A 20,779-nucleotide genomic window follows, 5' to 3' on the forward strand; every position below is an offset into this window, starting at 1 on the left:
ACAGACAAACAGGGTTGAAAACACAACCTGCGTTCACCTTCAGTGTCGTGGCTCGCAGGTAACATTGACAACACAGCAACACACCTGTAAGTTCGAAACAACGTCGGGGGAGGGGGGATGCGGAGAGACGAGGATTTTTTCTCGGGGGGGTGGGGGGGAATGCACATGTTGTTATTTAAGGGGCGACGAGGACGGGGTTGAGGACACGAGGTGGGTGTTTGACGGACGCGGATCACTCATGTGGGTTTCACAAAGTTCCAGCAATGACGTCAGGCCCCGCCCTCTTTGTTGGCGTGGTCACACGGTGCTGGTGGTCCACGACTCCCCAGAGGAGGTTTGAAGCGCGCGACACTTCATGGCTGCTCCTGAGTTCCCGCGCTCACGGATTCGGGTCCAGCGAGTGAGTCGTTGGGTCCACGTTCCATTGGGTCCACGTTCCATTGGGTCCACGTTCCATTGGGTCCACGTTCCACTGAGTCCACGTTCCACTGGGTCCACGTTCCACTGGGTCCACGTTCGATCATTATTTTATTGACTTCATGGTCGTGTTCACCTTGATCGGAGTTGATCGGAGTTGAAGGTGAGTTACATTTGGTGATGTGATTTACCTGTAATTCACCGATTTTATAAAACACCCATTTTATATCATCATCGATGTTTGAACCACAACGGGTCCTCGTTCTCCTCTCTGTCCCCAATGAATTCCTCCCTTCTTGGGTTCGACTGATGAAGGTTTGTTTCTTCTTTTTGGCCCAAGGCTTTCACAAACAGGCTGAACAGGCCTGATGTTTTTTTGAACTGTTCTCGTTTTGCCAGAAATTTGTGCTTTGTTCAGGGCGTGGAGTTTGTGCGTGACAATTCGCTTAATCTTCTGTGTGTGTGTATGTATATATATATATATATATATATATATATATATATATATATATATATATATATATATATATATATATATATATATATATATATATATATATATATATATATATATATGTATATATATATATAATCTCGTGGAATATTTATTAAACGTGCACCAACTTATGATAGCACATGGGACACCCGGCTTAACATCCATCCGAGGGACAACACCTGGTGGAACAACCAACGGAGGAAACACCAATAGCACAGTTTGTCGGTCCAATTCGTTGTTGTATTTCCCTGCTCTTTTGTCGTTCTCCAAGTTGTTGCTGTATATTTGTTGATATTTATTTTGTCTTTTTTTTGTAATCGTTGTGGCTGTATTTGTTTCCGTTTCATGTACCTGTGCGGTATCTTCTATTCACACCTGGTTTTGGAAATTCCTTACAAGGTGAGTAAGGGATACTTTTTCAGGTTTGTTGTGTTCATGTTTGTTTAGAAATTGAATCCCATAGTCTGTTGAGCATGCACAACTCGTCCTACACTCGTCATTCTCTGTACACCTGGTTGAGTTCCATCGGGCCGCTCACTCCATCTTGTCTCGGCAGGTACATTCTCAGGATTCACTGGTTTTTGGAGAACATTTTGTGAATGGTGAGGAGTTTTCTTGTTTTGATGTCTGACTCATTGATTTCTGATTGGGGCCTGTTCAGTATTTCACAGCTGTATTGGAACACTGGAACTGCGAGTTGTTTTTTATTTATTTATTTATTTGTACACATTGTCGAGGCTCATACAAGAGTGAAGTCTATGGCTAACAGCTCGGTTTCAGGGGGAGAGGTACGTTTTCATGGCTGGAGTGGTGGGCTTTGGATCCTAGGGTCCTGGGTTCAAATCCCGCTCACCTGTTGAATCAATACCAGTTGGGTTAACTCGACCTGTCATCCTTCCGAGGTCGGCAAAATGAGTACCAGCATTCTGGTATACTGTGTTGGAGTGGCAACCCGTCCAGGATTGCTCCCAATAGCCAAGGAGACTGCTTCAGCAGCACCAACGCTCTGCACAGAGTATGGTCCCTATGGATGGACTGGTGGAAGGTATTTGTAATTTCACACTTGACAATGATACCCAAGGTATTTATGATTACACTCTTGATCCACGAGGATGTAATTCAACCACAGTGGTTCACTTCCTGTTAAAGTACAGTGTGTTTCACTCCTCTGTTTACCTGAAGAGAGTGCGGGATTCGTACAATCACCCATCCCCTAAAGTGTGATGTGTTTTGTCTTTGACTCAAAACGACAAGGAACTATCATGGACTGAAATAGTCTTGATAACCCAACAGAGGTATTTATTATTGTGAGATTCTGAGGTCCATCTCTGCTCTCACTAAAACGGCCCAACCCTTCGTGAGTTGTTCCGAGAAACGGATCAGGGTAGAGAGTGGGAGTAGGAGTGGCCTGTAGCTGCAACTCCACCCCACCTGAGGTACGTAATCAGATGAAGGGTCATAGAAGTGGTTCACCCCACCCGTCAACCGGGCCATGGACCAATGGTTAGAGGGATTGGAGGGGTATCAATTTTCAGCAGAGACATTCGTGGGCAAGGTTATAAAAGGTGAGGACAGTCAGGAATCTGGGGTAGAACCTGTCTGACACAACGCCGGGAGGCTGCTCGAAATTGGAAGCTCGCAAGCAGATGCCAGAGACCAAGGTTGCTGAGCCTGATTACATCAGTCAAGTGGCCGCCTATCGGTGCAGGGCTTGGGTGGCTCCATGGTTCCATTGGAAACAGGAGCAGAGCTAAAAGGATGTGATCCAACTTGGAGCTGTGGACTCACCTGATCTCTGCGGTCATTTGACATGAATTGCTGGATTTGTACTGTGAAAATGGAATGGCCCAGCAACTGTAACAATATATTAATTATTCCTCAAATTATTTAAATCATTGTTTATGTATGAACAGTACATCTCTAATAATAAATGTCAGTGTCCGTCCGCCCATCTCCTCCATAACTCTAAAACCATGAAACCGAGCGGCCCCAAACCTCTCTCTCTCTTTCTTTTTTTCTCTCTTTTTTTTTCTCTCTCTCTCTCTCTCTCTCTATTCCTGTCAGCGAAGCAACGGGTTGTATTTACTCGTATACAAATAAAACACTCAATGATATTTTTATGATTAGATGAGCAAATACCACCAATCACTTCAGAGAGAGAGAGAGAGAGAGAGAGAGAGAGAGAGAGAGAGAGAGAGAGAGAGAGAGAGAGAGAGAGAGAGAGAGAGAGAGAGAGAGAGAGAGAGAGAGAGAGAGAGAGAGAGAGAGAGAGAGAGAGAGAGAGAGAGAGAGAGAGAGAGAGAGAGAGAGAGAGGAGACACACACAGTGAGAGGCAGGGATGGTCAACGTGCGGTGAAGCGTTAATTACGATGCATAGTGTCTCATCAAAATGATTCTGCAGAGAATAACAGTGAAAAGGGAAACAAAATAATGTCTGAAATCCATTTTCGACCGGTCATACTATAAACACGTCCGGAGACGAACACCCGCCCCGACACGTCCTGAGACGAACGCTTGAGCCCAAAGGTACTTTGCGCGAGTAAGCAGTTCAATACCGGCATTAAAACCCAAATTCCTCGCTGGATGCGCCTCCACTGCATGTTCCCAAACTCGGCAGTCGATGTTGGCACAGATCGCAACACATGTTTTTTCTGCTCTTGCCAGTGTTCTGGATGAGCGTTCTGCTTGTGCAACGGTGACCGGTAAGGTGCAGACAATCCAACACACGATGGGGGTATTTTGGAGACCTTCGTCGAAATCAAACAGTTTCTTTTCTGACACCCTCCTGGTTTTCTGGCTGGCATGTGTTAACTGACTGGCACCACTTTTACAGATGTCGATTATCAGGTACATATAGCACCTGGAGTAGATGTAGATTTACTATCTTTCCTGTTTTCCACATATAACTCTCTTTTTCTCTGGTACAGACAACAACAGTTTCAAGTTAGACGGCATTTTACAAGCAGCACGCAGTTCGAATCAAAACAACACCATCATCACAGGGTCACCGCAATGTTCATATCATGCAGTGACTTGCCTCACCCACCCACTACCCCACACTAGAAGTATCACCTGGGAGTAGCTGGCGGCACATGCTGCAATGCATGGAGTGTATCACGCAACGATGAAGAAGTGAGGACGAGGGTTTTGCTTTAATATTAAAAGCAAGAGTGGGATTTGAAAAAAAGAGGAGCTCGGGCCTGGGCCCCTCGACGGACCCCTGCGCAGTGACCCTCTCCCCTCTCATCGGTCATGGTCCACGTTCAAGGAACACCTTTAAATCTGCACTTCTGAGACATTGATAATTATTCTAATTACTTTCTGGTATTTTTCACCTTCATTGTTGATCCTCGGAGGCGGACTTCAAGGTGAGTTACCTTCTGTGCTGTGTACATACAGTGACATCATTACCTGTAATTTAAAATTCAATTTTCACCGATTTTTAGCAAACGTCGCTTTCATATAATCATCGATATTCAAACCAGAATATGTTCTCGTTATCCTCTCCGTTCTCGTCTTCAACCACCACAAATAATTCCTCCCTTTTTGTGTTCAACTGGTGAAGGGTTTTCTCTTTTTCACCCAAGGGTTTCACAAACCGATTGAACAGGTGTCCCCAAGGTGATTTGAACATGAATTTGTACTTTGTTCAAGGTGTTGAGTTTGTGGATGATAACTCGTTTAATATGAATGTGTGTATATATATATATATATATACTGTATATATATATATATATATATATATATATATATATATATATATATATATATATATATATATATATATATATATATATATATATATATATATATATATATATATATATATATATATATATATATATATATATATATATATATATATATATATATATATATATATATATATATATATATATATATATATATATATATATCGGGCGTAGTGGCGTGCGCCTGTAATCCGGCTACTCGGAGGCTTGGGTTGGAGGATCGCTTGAGGACGAGGGCTCTGCACTGGGCAGGGTGTAGAGCAGCCCGGAATCATGGCGAAACCCAAATCCTGATCCCTGTGTCGTAAGAGGCGACCAGGGTTGCGTCAGGAAGGGCATCCGGCGTAAAACCTGTGCCAAATCAGTATGCGGATCATAACGGATGATCCGCTGTGGCGACCCCGAACGGGAGCAGCCGAAAGACGAACAACACAACATATATATATATCTCTGGAAAAAATTAAGAGACCACTGCAAAATCATCAGTTTTTCTATTTATAGGTTTGTGTTTGAGTAAAATGAACATTTTTGTTTTATTCTATAAACTACTGACACCATTTCTCCCAAATTCCGAATAAACATATTGTCATTTAGATTTTATAGGATTTATTTGCAGAAAATGACAACTGGTCAAAATAACAACAAAGATTCAGTGTTTTCAGACCTCAAATAATACAAACAAAACAAGTTCATATTCATTTTTAAACAACACAATACTAATGTTTTAACTTAGGAAGAGTTCAGAAATCAATATTTTGTGGAATAACCCTGATTTTCAATCACAGCTTTCATGCGTCTTGGCATGCTCTCCACCAGTCTTTCACGTTGCTGTTGGGTGACTTTATGCCACTCCTGGCGCAAAAATTCAAACAGCTCGGCTTTGTTGAATGGCTTGTGACCATCCATCTTCCTCTTGATCACATTCCAGAGGTTTTCAATGGGGTTCAGGTCTGGAGATTGGGCTGGCCATGACAGGGTCTTGATCTGATGGTCCTCCATCCACACCTTGATTGACCTGGCTGTGTGACATGCAGCATTGTCCTGCTCGAAAAAAACCAATCCTCAGAGTTGGGGAACATTGTCAGAGCAGAAGGAAGCAAGTGTTCTTCCAGGACAACCTTGTACGTGGCTTGACTCATGAGTCCTTCACAAAGACAAATCTGCCCGATTCCAGCCTTGCTGAAGCACCTCCAGATCATCACCGATCCTCCACCAAATTTCACAGTGGGTGCGAGACACTGTGGCTTGTAGGCCTCTCCAGGTCTCCGTCTTACGATTAGACGACCAGGTGTTGGGCAAAGATGAAAATTTGACTCATCAGAGAAGATGACCTTACTCCAGTCCTCTACGGTCCAATCCTTATGGTCTTTTGCAAACCTCAGCCTGGCTCTTCTTTGCTTCTCACTGATGAAGGGCTTTTTTCAAGCTTTGCACGACTTCAGCCCTGCCCCTCGGAGCCTGTTTCGAACTGTCCTCGCCGTACACTTCACCCCAGCTGCCGTTTGCCATTCTTTTTGTTCGCCACTTGATGTCATCCTACGGTTGTTGAGTGACATTCGAATGAGTTGGTGGTCATCCCGGTCAGTGGAAAGTCCTTTTCGCCCTCTGCGAGTCTGTAGCTTTGTTGTCCCCAATGTCTGCTGCTTGACCTTGTTCTTATGAATCGCCATCTTTGAAATTTTAAGGATGGAAGCAACGTGACGCTCACTGTATCCCTCTGCCAGTAAAGCCAGAATTGAACCCTCCTTTTTTTCCTCACTCAAAACTTTTCCTTTCAACTCTTTTGGCATGGTCAATAGTTATTTTTTTGATTCCAATTACTTTTGAGGTTCTACTAGCACTGTTTTTGCCATCCAGCTGGTCCTATTGCAAGAGGATAGTGATGACCACAGCAGTGGTGTTCATACTTTTCCTTGTTAAATAAGATTCGGTTCAGGTGATCACCTAATCAGTACCTCACTAAGTATAATGAGGTGTACCTGTGTTGGAATTCAACAGACACTGGAATGGAATGGCTGCCAGACATGTAGAGATGCTGATTTAAATTTTTTTTGGAGTGGTCTCTTATTTTTTTCCAGAGCTGTATATGTATATGTATATGTATATATATATATATATATATATATATATATATATATATATATATATATATATATATATATATATATATATATATATATATATATATATATATATCACGGGATATTTAACGTGTGCAAACAAATGATGGCAGATGGGACACTTGGCTTAACATCCATCCGAGGAAACGCCAATCAGACAGTTTATAGTCGGGTTGGGAATCAAACCCCAAACGACACAGTTCAAGGCGAAGCATGCTCTGTTCTCTTATTTATCTTAATAGTATTTCTCTCTTTTTTTAAAACAGTGAAGATAAACCCATTATATCCTTTATATTAACATTTGAGGGGTGGGGTGGTGGGGGGGGGGATAGGTACCATGGGGTGGGTGGGGGGGGAGGGGAGTTTGGAGATATTTCAAGGGGGAGGGAATGTGTATTCACATATATGCATAATATACAGTATATACAGAAAAGGGTATTATAGATAGTGTGGGCAGGGGGATGGGGGATAAGAGATATGGGGAGGGGCTAATATGTAGTGTGAACATGGGGTGGGGTGGTGGTAATATATATGGTGAGGAAGGTAAAAAATATGGGTGGATCAGTGTGGGGGGGGGGGTAAGAGATAAGTGGGGAGGGCTTAATAGTGTGGGTGGGGGGGGGGAGTGTAAGAGATATGGGGAGAGGGGTAAAAAGTGAGAAAATATGAGAAAATAAAAGTGGGATTGTTTATAATTATGGGATTTCATGAATGAAGAATATTTGAGGTTGGTTTTGATGTTCCCAGATGAACTGTTGGCTCATGAAGTGAGGAACCAGGGTTGGAGTTTCATAAACCATGTGTGTTTGTCCATTGTGTGTCATTGTCATTATAATTCATGTATTGTTTGTATTGTGGTGTCTCATCATACGTTTGTATATATACAAGCTCCTCTATACATTGGTGGAATATTTAATGTACCATGCACGATGGAGAACATCAGTTTCTTTGCCTTGGGTTACAATCCTGGATGAGTCAGATATGAAACATCACCATGACGTCATATAAATATTTATGACGTCATTCCAATTTTTTGACATTTTTTGTTTCACAACCCAGAGTTTTCATCGGATCTTCATGAAACTTGCCATGTACAGTATATGCAGAAAGCCCACGCGCAGGCAGTACCCATCTCCGATTTTGGAAATTCTTCCTAGAAAAAACGTTGACGTCATAATATCACTGCTAATGGAAATCGCCTATACCATTATCTCCGAAACTCGGCAAGCTGTTTGAATTTTGTTTGCGGGAATCAAGCCGGGCATTAGAAAAGATAATTTATCGCAAACCTGATACATCACAATGACGTCATATTCGTTTTTATGACGTCATCATGAAGAAGACTAGGATCTTAGCTCATTTGAGCTTGTTTTTTTTACCCGAACGGGTGAAACTCTTCAAACGGATCCACATGGCAATGTCATCAGTGAACAGAAATATCTTGCTGTGGAGCTTGGAATGGGAAGCCACGTCATGAATCATCATAGTATGAAAGGGAGTTGGGTTGAGGTTGCTACCCTGGGGAATGCCCTTATCTGAATGAAAAATGGAGAAGAGGTTCTGACCGACCCTCAAGTGAAAAGATCGATCAGATAAAAAGTCCCTAATCCACTCAAACATTCTTCCATTAATCCCAAGGTTGATTATCCGAGATTGGAGGCCATCTTTCCAAACTGAATCATCGGCCTTATGGATATCAAGGAACACTCCCAGGAGATTTGTAATTTATTTATTTATTTATTTTCCCCTAAAACACTCCACGACACTCACTGATGAACCTCTGAAAGTTTGACAAAGATCCGTTCAGCCATCTCTGAGAAAAAATGGTGACATACACACAGACAGACAGACGGCACTCTTCGAGTATCGATAAACAAATGCTGCTGATTTGCGGTTTGTTTGAATGTGCAGATTTTCTTTGAGTGACTTCTGTTGTTTTTTGGTGCGGAGAGGGGGTGGAAGAGTTACCATTGTGGTTCCTCTCCCTCTTGGCATGTGCTGCGCCGTTGTGGTGCTCGTTTAGCTAACTGGGGTGGAGAGGCTCTTGCACTGTTGTTTTGTACGGCTCTGCACAGAGAAAGAATGACTGTCCTTGGAAGAAACCCATCTCCTGGTCCTCTGTTACCGCGGGCACGAAGCGGAAAGCGGAGTTGAGCAAGTGGTTCACTCGGTCGTCAGTTTATGTTTACAGTTCATGATCAAGGAACAACTTAATTATCCTCGCTGAAGAAGAAGGTATTGTGTTTTGTCCGTCTGTCTGTCTGTCTGTCTGTTTGTTTGTCCGTTACAGAACTTTCATGTTTTTCTCCGCAAACACTTATCGGATTGAGATGAAATTTTCACCATCGGTGATAATACTCATGTAGAATGTTTTACTGATAAGTGTGACGTCATAGGTCACGTGGTGTGGCATCAATGTTGGTAAAACGGGAAAACTTTGGACCTCTGTGTCTCTGAAACCGCACCAAGGGAAAAAATTAAACTTGGAACATGGCAAGGACTCCTCATGGGGAATAATTGTGGGTTTTTTTGATGACATCACAGGTGCCTTCGTTATGACAGCATAATTGTATCTGTAGAACACGACATCCAATCAGAATGAAAATTGAGGGTCAGCGAGGGATAAAATGCTCCACAGAAAAAAGTTTGATGACATCATCGGTCACGTGATTTGGCAGCCGTATTGTTTTTTTTATAAATTTAAAAACCTTCAAAAAGCTTCTTCTCTGAAGTGGCTGAACAGATCGAGGCGAAACTTTACAAGTATGACCGCATATCCACGAGGAACAAAAGATTCACATATATGATGTCGTAGGTCACATGGTTTGGCAGCCATATTGGATCTACCCTAAAACATCTGTACCATCTGTTATCCCTCAGACCAGCAAGCAGCAGCTTCTTCGCTCGCTGCAGGTCTGGATAAAATCACAAACTGGTCCAACACATGGAACATGTCTTTCAATCTTGACAAATCTCACACTCTCACTATGTCTCTCTGAAAGGACTGTCTGGAACCCCCCCACTCCCCCATATACTTGCTCAACAATCCTCTTGAAGAAGTCCTTTCATTCAAACTTTTGGGCCTCACTATCTGACATGATCTTTCCAGGGAAAGCCACATTTCCAAGCTGCCCTTCAAAGCCAGTTGCTGATTGGGCATCCTCCATCATGTAAAGTCCTTCCTTAGCACCCCTGAGCTCTTGACCACATACAAAGCTTTCATCTGCAGTCTGATGGAGTACGGCTGTCCACTCGAGGCTGGTGCTCCCACCTCTCACCTTTCTTGGCTCCACGCAGTGAAACCCAAGGTATTTAGGATCATTGGTATCTCCCACGAAGAGGCTGAGACTTTGGGTCTCTCACTCTCTCACTGCAGGCAAGTTGGTGGTCTTTGTTTCTTCTACCGTCTCCTCTCCAACCTTGCCCCCCCCCGCTCTGTCCCCCCCCCCATATTCCCGCAGAGTGCTCAAGGTCCGACAGCAACCCCCTTCTGGTAAAAATACCAAAATCAAGAATCACTACTCAGCTTCATTCTTTCATTCCTCTTTTTTTCCTGCCTTTGGAACAAACTCCCAGAAACTCTTCAATGTCACTCTTCCCTCCTGATCTTCAAAACAGCTGTTCACCACCACCTCTTATCTTCCCCCATCCAAAACCATGATCTTTTCTACCCCTGTAAATCCACCCCAAACCTTGTTTACCCCATGTACCTCGCCCCATCCCGCTCCCTTCCACATATCTCCTCATGTGTCCATTCCCCAGAGTTTTGTGCTTCCCTCTCCCATCCCTCTTGTCTCCTGCTCCACTTGTTATATGTTCTTTGTGTTAGCTCTTATATGAGCCTTGACATTGTGTATATATATTCAAAAAAAATCTTCAAAAATCCTTCTCCAGAGCAGCTACAGATTGAAGGGAAACTTCACACAAATGTTCCCCAAGCCTTGGGTGTACACTGTACAAGTTTGTAAAGGAATAATTGATAGGTCACATGGTGTGGCAGCCATATTGGATTAAAGAAAATTATTAAAGAATGTTTTCTCTGGAACTGCTTAATCAATTGATGTGAAACTTCACAATTATCATCCAATAGTGATGGGGAATACATGTTTTAAATTTCAACTTGATCGGACGCATGGTCTGGCAGCCAGAATTATTTAAGTTTTTTGATGTGGGTTCTTTTTATTTTATGTTTTTTTTAAAATATGGCTCACAGATGTGGGTTTGAGGGTAGAGGAGCAGCAGCTGAAATGTGAATCCTATCCAGGTTCCTCCTGATGAATTCATCTTTACTTTTTATTGTTCGGGTTGATTACTCCAATGCAGGACCGTACCAATTTGGTCTTCGATTTGATTTGAATTTCGTTAATTTTAATCCCATTCTAAATTCAGTTGAATGAATAATGATAAAACAAGCTGGTAGGCGACGAGGGATCTGCTAGGATCGAAGCGCTGGATACGATGCTTTTCATTCTGACCGATCCACCGACGAAGATTCATTGCCAAGACGTATTGGTTCACATACAATTGTTCCTCTGCCTGGCAAGATTTTTCCTATTGCGTATTTTGCCAACTGGCACTCCTCATGAAAAATGACGGTAAATAGACACCCTATTTTTGAAGGACTACCATTTGAAAAATAAAACCTAAATCAAAAATTGGCTCGAGTAAATTCGGGACGAATTAAGTAAAAAATAAAATGTGTCATTATTTTTGTTGACATTACTTCAGATGACGGCAAACAGAGTGGACGTCAGAAGAACATGAAACAAAACGTAACGTGAAGTGAGAGAGAGAGAAAGAAAAAATAACCTTAAACAGAACAACAGATGTTCAGGGAAATACGAACCAGACCATGGGTAGCGCGAGAAGACTTCCAGGTCGGTTGTTTTTGATGAACCTGGCGGTGTAGCGGACGATAACATAACGGGGCGTGTATAAATTTTTTTTAAAGATGTTTTTCAAATTCCACATAACTTGATTTATACCATATTATTAGAAATCCACAAAGACAGAAATGCCAGTGATTCCATTTATTTTGGATCCTGTTCACTTTTGTCAATAACGTTTGGATCGAGGAGAGATCTAAGGTGGAACGACGGTGTAGTTCCTTACAAACACTCCATACACACCTTAAATGACGTTAAATATACACCTGATTTTTAAAGGACGACCATTTGAAAAATAAAACCTAAATCAAAAATCGGCTTGAGTAAAATTTTCTCAATATCTCGAAGTGTTTAATTCCGAAGTCTCGTTTCTCCACATTCAAAACTGTAGGACAAGTATTGAAAATAGTGAACGTGCGGTTTTACGGCCGCTGCATAGCAACGGGTGGTTGCTAAGCAAACAAAACTCAAACGCGCACATTCCCAGCTCATATGGCACCTGTTCGCCAAGTTTAATCGAAATCGGTTTGCTGGTTTGTGCTGTGGAGCCTCGCGTCATCCACGTGTTTGCGGGGCTGTACTTCCGGTTACAGCGCACGCGCTCCGCTCGGCGTTTGAAGGTCGAGGCCGCCATGCCATCCGCATGCAGGCACCACAGATCGGACAATACATATCATGTAAGTTAATGAACCGCTCCGTGTCACATGAACGGCGAGCGACGCGAGTCGGTGTCCGCCATGTCCTGACATCTGACCTCTCACATGTGTTCTTGGTTGGGATTTGTTGCATGTTGTAAAAGGGCCTTGTGAGACCGAGGGGCCCGTTTGGGTGTATCGGGGTCTTTGTGACCCTTTTTCGATACCTGTGGCAACATCACCTGGACTTGGGGACTGTTCGACTCCGTCAGTGTCACTGCGCACAAACGAGTACGTAGTAAGTAAATGGTGTCGCACACAAAACCGATGAGGCAGGTAAATCCCAGGTAGTTCCTCGAACGACGCACTCACTCCCTGCATTCCTTGAGGGACGTCGATGGAAGAAATCTACTCCCCGGCTTGTTCTCGCAAATTGAGCACAGAATGGTTCAATAATAATAATGATAATAATAATAATATTGTTGCGGATTCGCGCCCGCCGGCGTGCTGGCGGCCACGTAACTCGAATCGCGGCACGTCGCCCACCGGACGGACAATCCAGTCGTGACCCTCTCGGACTAACGCCGGGAACTAGTCACGGGTGGGCCTTTCGGCCTCACCACGATCGTGCCAATCGGCCCCCCGCGTGGGATAGGGTTGTTCGCCAAATTCGACCTACCTAAGTACCCACACGGAGGGTAGACCGGGCGATCGCACCTCGCCGCAGGTCGACTTCGGACACAGGCCACTTTAAGCGACCCGTTCCGTACTATCGGGATGATCGAGCGGTGTTATCGTCAACCTCAACGGTTCCGATTAATTATCGGGCGTATTTAGCCCATGACCAACCCTTTACATGAAGTAAGATGGAGATTCAATTAGAGAAAAGACGAAGCGAAACGGGAGAAACAGTTCAACATAAAGCACATTTATTCCGCGGCAAACGGAAAGCACACATATACAATTACCACAATTATGCACCAAAAGCAAATGTAACAAAAGAAGAAACAACGATTACGCACCAAAAGCAATTGCAACAAAAGAAACACAATGCAGATCTACTACCGACTCGCGAGCACACGGCAACACTTACACAGTTTTACTTCACAGACGGCGCCGACAACACATATACTCAAAGCAAAAGAAAAAGGGGCCACCCTCAATGACAAGGGGGCAGACGGGCCTGGGGCCGAGACCGCGTCGAGCCTACCCGTCTGGTGATGAGCCGCAAAATGGCGGCGGCGCCCCGACTCCGCGGGCCTCGCTGGCACTGCCTGGAATGGGGTGGGAACGGGGCCTCCTTCTCACACTATCTCAGCGCGGGGGGGGGGGGAAATAGGGGGGGGGTTGTTGATGCTCGGGGGAAAGAGGATATCTGGCTGGCCTGGGTCCCGCGACGAGCGACTCCACCGCGACCTCGACCGCGTTCCCGGCCTCCCCTCTCCGCAGCTCCCCGACTCTGACACGAGCGCAGACCTCCACAAAACTCCTTGGCTTCTCCAGACTCTCCGGACCCCGACAGACACTCTCTCGACCGATTTCGCCACCGCCACAACTCTCCAACTCTTCCCTCGACTGATTTCGCCGCCGCCACAACTCTCCAACTCTTCTTCACTTCTCAACTCCTTCCTACTGCTCTGATTCGCTCCGCGCTCGGCGCTTTATAGTGCGACAGGAGAAATCATATGCAGATTTTTGGATCAGGAACGGCTCGGGTGCGGAGCCACGCTCCCCATTGGACAGAGGAAAAGTGGGCGCGAATCATTCTTGATCCGCGAATCTGCATATAGCGATTATACTCCGACGCGCCTGGAGGCGGGGCCAAATCGCCCCACGCTCGCTGATAGGACGGAACAGAAGTGGGCGTGAATCATTCTTGATCCGATTTCTCGGAAAGGCTGGTGTTTTTGCACCCGCTGCTCGGTGCGCCCCTGTACGAGTCCAGTATCGGTGCCCACAAGCGGCGCGGGAATGGCGGTGATGCGATGGTTGCGAGAGCGAGTTGTGACGGTAAAGGTCGTGGCTGTTGGCGTTGCTGTTGTTGTGAAGCGGCGTTACGGTTGGTGGTTGGTGGGTGAAAGCGGTTGTGGAGAAGGTGGATGTTGTGAAGGCGGTTCTGGAGAAGGTGGCTGTGGTTGTCGAGATGCGGTTGGTGGTGGTTGTGGTGATAGTAATGGCGGTTGGTCCAAAATAAAGATAGTAAAAGAAAAACGGCTATCTAAAAGGGTCGCAGCCCGAATGAATGACATTTATTCCCTCTAAACAACGGGTTTGGGCTAACTACACAAATACTTACAGAGATATCTCACCTACGGGACCTGAATGGTGGTTTGCGAATTTCGTCAACCACAACAATATGTTTAATTGTGGTCCTTGAGCAGGCAAGATGTTTCACTTCATTCACTCTGATCATGTTCTCACCAGGATTTAATATTTACAGCACTCTATTGGAGTATGATCGTCATGGGGAGACCAAGTTTGTCGCACAGGATGTAATTGCTCACCAATGATGGCTTCTCATCGTCAGCAGTTACTCCGCCGTGTGCTGTAGTAATGAGGTGTAAATATTCACATGGGATTGTTCCCAAATCATTACAGAGCCTAGATTGCATGCGTTACTGCTGCAAGAAGGTCGTCAGCGTCATGGGCGTCCTTCACCCGTTTCCAAGGTATACCCTACCATCCGTTGGAAGTCAGGTGAAGGACGATTCATCCGCCCATATTGCATGCCTGTGCGTTCCGTGTACCCCGTTTGTTGGGATAATGTTTGCGAGCGATGACTGTGTTTGTCTGCTACGGTGTTTTGCAGTTCCAGACTTTCTCCGAGCGCCTCGCTCTCATCAACATTGATGTCCTCCACAGGACAGACCGGGTTGGAATTCAGCCGGAGGTATGCCATGGCATTCCACAGACTCGCCGGCTCCTCGCCGTCCTCAATGGCGGAGACGTGAACTTAAGAGGGCTTTATCCTCACCACCGTACACACGAGTCAGATCAGGATCCCAGTGATGCATTTATCTTACCTCCGCCTTTCACATCATCCTCTGCTTCGTCTTCTACTTCTTCCTCTTCCTCTTTCTCCTCTCTTTCCTCTTCATGATGAAACGGAAATGGTTGCTACAAAAGCTAGTAAGCTTCTCAGAAATGAAGTCAAAGACATGCACATTGACAGAGATTATTATTACATTACTGTTAGTAAAGACCTTGTCAAAGAGTCTGTCAGCAATTTTTTGCTGCTGTTATTAGGCAAACTCTCCCCTAAACTAGACAGCACTCTGCCTGCATTGCTCATTGGGTCTATAGTCACAAGTGTTGGCAAAGGTCACCCTACAAGTTTACAGGTAGATCTCGCAGTGAAAATGGGTGAATCGAAAAAGCTAGTGAATAGCATGCATGCGTATGGTATCACATGTTCTTATACTGAACTCCGACATTTCAAAAGGTCGGCAGCACGAGCAGCTGTTTCAGATGCCAAACTGACTGGTATCTCAAGTTCTGAAAATGGTCTAGTCCAAGTCATTGTCAACAATTTTGATGCTGACGTAGCATCACAGAATGGAAAGCAATCTACCCATTATTTGGCTGTCCTTCTCACACAGTCTGAGGCTGCAGATGAGCCGCATACCACTGATAAAATCAAGAGAATCAGCAGGGAAGACATGTCAGAAGAAATTCCTAACGAAATCAACATACACCGGTACCATGGGCCCAAGAATCCGAATATGCCACCTGAGGGAGCTTGCAAGGCTGTGCTATCCCTGCGATCTCTGGCTCATCAAGCACTGGCGAAAAAGAGGGCATTGGAAACAGTCTTTGGGTTCTTGCAGAATGTTGTGATGCATAAGGACATCCCAGAATTCCATGGCTACAACACCAAACTGACTAGACAACAAGGCCATGCAGAACAACCAAAGACAAAGGCAGTGTACCAGCCACTTATTGACATGAAGCCCTCTGATCCAGACACAATGTAAACAGCCATGGTTCGGGCACAGGAACTTGCGCTTGAGACTGGTCAGAAGTTCACAGTGCTGACGTGCGATCAGCAGCTCTGTAGAGTTGCTGTGCAAGTGCTTTGGGCGCACCAAGAGAAATTCTCGGAGATGTACCGAAGACTTGGAGGGATGCATGCACTGATGAGCTTTGTGGGAGCAATAGGTTCACTGATGGCTGAAAGTGGACTATCAGATATCTTGGCAGATGTCTTCGGAGGTGTACCTAAGATGCTAAGTGGAAAAAAAGTTCCCGCAGAACGTACGCGCTCTACGGATGCTTGCCAAGGAGATTATCCGTGGTCTAGATGTCGGTCATTTTGATTCTTCTGATAGTCTAATGAAGACCTTGGAGGAGAGAGCAAACCAGAGCAAGACCGTGAGGTTATGGGTTGATGTCCTTGTTAAGCCAGTCCTGCTGATTATGGCGTACATCAGGGCTGAGCGTGAGGGTGATTGGCTCCTACACCTGGCGACATTCAGGAAGATGCTGCCATACTACTTTGCTGCCGGTCATGTCAATTACGTGAGATATGGCCTCAGAAGGGTGAATATACTGGTTCTGGCACACTTTTCCCCATGTAAATGAATGGGGGATTTTCAGCGATTCATATTTTTTTCCCTAAAAATAAACCCCCTTTTTACCCCAAGGTATATTTATTTGTCTCCCCTTTTAACCTGGGGACACTTTTTTTTTTCAAATAACCCATGTAATAAGATAAAGATTTGTTAAAGGTGATTCGAAAGAAATATCTGAAACGTCAAAGCCTCGGGACACTCTTTATCAAATAACCGATGCATATTGTTTAGCTCACTCATTGAACCTATAAAGATTTGTTCATTCTCAAATTCCTTCAATAGTTTAATTTTCTTTGCACAATAATCCCCATCTAAAATATTGAAAAACAAAACATTTGAATCTTTATATTTTTTAAGATACCCCTTTTGTGCCATTACGAAATGATAAACTTCTCTTAAGATCTCATCTGGCCACCGCCCGAGTTGCAAATCATTTTTGTGCATAAACCACGCCATAAAAAAAGTTTTGTTTCAAATGTTTTCAGTTCGTGCCATGAAAATGAGGAAGTGTTTTTTTTGACACGGTCGTGCTGTGAAAATGAGGAAGTGTTTTTAGACAGTCATGCTGTGAAAAAATAGGAACTATTCTGTGAGACAAGGCCTCGTGTTTCTATTTTATCTCAGAACACGAACAGGCTTTTAAACATGTTTAATCAAAACCATTTTAGGGTATTTTAAGTATGTTTTAAAAATGATTCATACAATTTGAGAATATATCGCCCAGTTATTTTCCAAGCTGTCTCGCCCGAAGCGTCATTTCCTGTGGCCACACCCAATGATTAAGCAATCTCCTCATCGTTGCCTTATAAGTGATTCGCCAGACAAAGTTTCTGCCAGACGGGATTTTCATTTTTACAACTGAGACATGAGCGATCTTTCTTCCGTGAACAAAACAGCTCAACACAAAGTTGGTAAGCCTGTGTATTGGTTCCTCTTTGAACGATGAAGCAATTGATTATAAATTAAATCGTGATAATTCTGATATATTTTTTTTTCTTGGCAGGTCCTTGGAAGAAGAGCAGTTTACATATCACGACGAGGTGCATGAAATTAATGCTCTTATTGAAGAGGTCAATCATCTTAGAAGAGAATTGAAAAACATTTTTAATGACTGACACGACGTCTTATCACGGCCTCTGATCTTTTTACCATCTTGTACCAATGGTAAAAAAAAAACTGAGACATGGACTCTCTTCCGATGAAGATAACAGCTCACTACAAAGTTGGTAAGTTTGTGTATGGTTTCCTCGTTGAACAATGAAGCAATTGATTATAAATTAAATCGTGATAATGCGAAAATATATATTTTTTCCTGGCAGGGCCTTGGAAGAAGTGGAGTTTACATATCACGATGAGGTGCATCAAATGAATGCTCTTATTGAAGAGGTCAATGATTTTAGAAGAGAATTGAAAAACATTTATAATGACTGGTACGAAGTCTTATCACGGCCTCTGATCTCGAATGAATCAAACCAATGGTGAGGCGTGTGTGTGTGTGTGTGTGTGTGTGTGTGTGTGTGTGTGTGTGTGTGTGTGTGTGTGTGTGTGTGTGTGTGTGTGTGTGTGTGTGTGTGTGTGTGTGTGTGTGTGTGTGTGTGTCTTTCTCTATCTCTCCCTGTCTGTCTCTTTGTATCCCTCTCTCTGTCTGTCTTTCTACCTACCTCTCTCTGTCTCTCTTTCCATCTATACCCTTGACTAATTTTTTTTTTTTTTCAGCTCGATCACACAACATCAGCTGTTGAAGCAATCTGGTACAACACATGATTTTCTGGAGGTAAATGTTTCTGAATTATTATTTAGTTATTTGTTTATTTATTCTTTTATTAATATCACTCTCTCTTTGGAATGTCGCCTTATGTTGGCTGCATCATTAGTTTGGACGCGGTTTTACCAGTACACTGGAATTCATTTTATTGGCCTTGGAAGGATGACAGGCTGAGTCGGCCTCCTGGTGTGTTAATTCAGTGGTCAACGAGGATTGAACTTAGAACCAACACCAGGCTTACTCATATGACCATGTAATTATCTTTATAAAACCTAATTATTATCCACTTTTTGTTTCAAAACAGAATATGGTGTCTGGGTTTCGAAATCACAAGACATCTGAAGAAGATTGCTGGGAAAGATTATACATTCTCGCAAATGAATATTTAATATTTTCAATTTTGATTAATTATATTTGTTTTGTTTACAAATACTTGATTTTGAATTTCAAAAAAAGGATCAAGACATGAAGGAGAGGGAGGGAGGGGGTGGGGGGGGGTAGGTGCGCTCCCCCAACGACCCATCACCCCCTCATCCCACCCCTCCCCTCCCCATGTGTGTGTGGGGAAGGGTGAGGGTGGGATGAGGGAGGTGGTGGGTCAAAGGTGGGGGCGCACAGGGGGGATGAGGGGGTGGGGCTTGTGTGGGCGGGGCTTGTGTGGGCGGGGCTTATGGGAGGGCGTTTATGTGGGTGGGGCTTCGGTGGGGTTTATGTGGGTGGGCTTCGGTGGGAGGGCGTTTATGTGGGTGGGGCTTGTGTGGGCGGGGCTTCGGTGGGGTTTATGTGGGTGAGCTTCGGTGGGGTTTGTGTGGGCAGGGTTTATGTGGGTGGAGCTTGTGTGGGAGGGGTTTATGTGTGCAGGGTTTATGTGGGCAGGGTTTATGTGGGCTGGACTTCGGTGGGGCTTATGTGGGAGGGGTGAATGTGGATGAGGCTTCTGTGGATGAGGTTTGTGTGGATAAATGGATGGGTGGATGGGTGGATGAGTGGAGCTTGTGTGGATGGGTGGATAATTTTTTAATTAAATAAACATGTTGTGTGTGGGGAACTAATTAACTAATCACTAATTATGTGAATATGATGAATATGGGTGGAGCTTGTGTGGGGGTTTGTGTGTGTGGAGCTTGTGGGGGGGTTTGTGTGTGGTGGGGTTTGTGTGGGGTGGGGTTTGTGTGGAGCTTGTGTGGGGTGGGGTTTATGTGGGTGGGTTTTGTGTGGGCGGAGTCAAAAAGGGGCGGAGTCAAAAATTTCAATTTATCTTTGTCTTTTGTAATTCCTGTGAATAAAATGAACCTAAAATCTCTTCCCCTTCCAAATCATATATCTTATAAGTCCAAGGAACCGTATCTATTACATCAACAATTTTAAAAAGTTCGTTCATCCATCGTTTAATATAACCCTTTTCAACATGAGATTTCCACCTATATATTCTTACGATATCACCAACTTTGAACTTAGGTTTTCTGACATTAATCTCTTTTTCATATTTTAATTTTGTAAATGTTTCTGATGGTTTCATATTTGTTGACGTGTGAACCGTGTCATTATACTTATCCACAATATCCTGAATAAAAGATGACCATTGTTGTGAACCGAGTTGTGTGAATTTTTTATATAGTCTCTCTTTTAAGGTACGATTAAAACGTTCAACAACAACTGCCTTCCCTTCATTAAAGGTACTGTATAATGTAATACTGTTATTTTTTAGAAAATTAATAAATGTCTTGTTATAAAACTCTCTACCCTCATCAGTCCACAATTTTTTAGGTTTTCTCTTACTTTTATTAAATATCTGTTGAAAGGCTAACATAAGAGTATTACCTGTTTTGTTTTTTAATGGCACAACCCATGCGTATCTACTCCTCAAATCAATAACGGTTAAAGCATACTTGTACCCCTTATCATTATTGAGTTCAATCAAATCAGCAGACCAGATATAATTTACTTCCTTGGAATAAACTTTCCTTCTCTGAAACTTTGTGAATATTGGTTTATGTAATTCATCAGCTAATTGCTCTTCAGTCTTAATGACATCATTAGAGCCAATAAGTTTTTTTAATTTCCAAGTCCAAGTTTCAATTTAGCACTGATCATCTTCTTCACAATGAACCGATCAACTTTTTCTCTCAAGGTTGG

General features: G+C 43.7%; 1 protein-coding gene across 4 annotated transcripts; it reads left to right on the forward strand.

Annotated features, from left to right (window-relative positions):
• The first annotated feature begins 246 nt into the window (after positions 1–246).
• LOC147025671 (uncharacterized) lies at positions 247–19,113 on the forward strand. Of its 4 annotated transcripts, none has more exons than XM_085886900.1 (6): positions 247–580; positions 1,470–1,515; positions 15,117–18,104; positions 18,198–18,356; positions 18,595–18,652; positions 18,948–19,113. In XM_085886900.1, the coding sequence occupies exon 3, from the start codon at positions 15,316–15,318 to the stop codon at positions 16,279–16,281; it is 966 nt and encodes a 321-aa protein (XP_085743026.1). In that variant the 5' UTR covers positions 247–580; positions 1,470–1,515; positions 15,117–15,315; the 3' UTR covers positions 16,282–18,104; positions 18,198–18,356; positions 18,595–18,652; positions 18,948–19,113. The 4 variants fall into 4 exon arrangements, with proteins under 4 accessions (XP_085743026.1, XP_085743029.1, XP_085743025.1 ...); XM_085886903.1 differs by having other exon boundaries at positions 15,117–17,789; positions 17,882–18,356; XM_085886899.1 differs by having other exon boundaries at positions 15,117–18,356.
• The last annotated feature ends 1,666 nt before the right edge of the window (positions 19,114–20,779 follow it).

This window comes from Eptatretus burgeri, chromosome 6 (genome assembly GCF_056783735.1).
Source record: "Eptatretus burgeri isolate ZD-2024b chromosome 6, Ebu_testis_v1, whole genome shotgun sequence".
In the NCBI taxonomy this organism is placed as follows: domain Eukaryota; kingdom Metazoa; phylum Chordata; class Myxini; order Myxiniformes; family Myxinidae; genus Eptatretus; species Eptatretus burgeri.

Bases quoted from the DNA above. Each gene is read 5' to 3' on its own strand.
- LOC147025671 (XM_085886899.1), top strand. From the start codon at position 15,316: ATGCATTTATCTTACCTCCGCCTTTCACATCATCCTCTGCTTCGTCTT.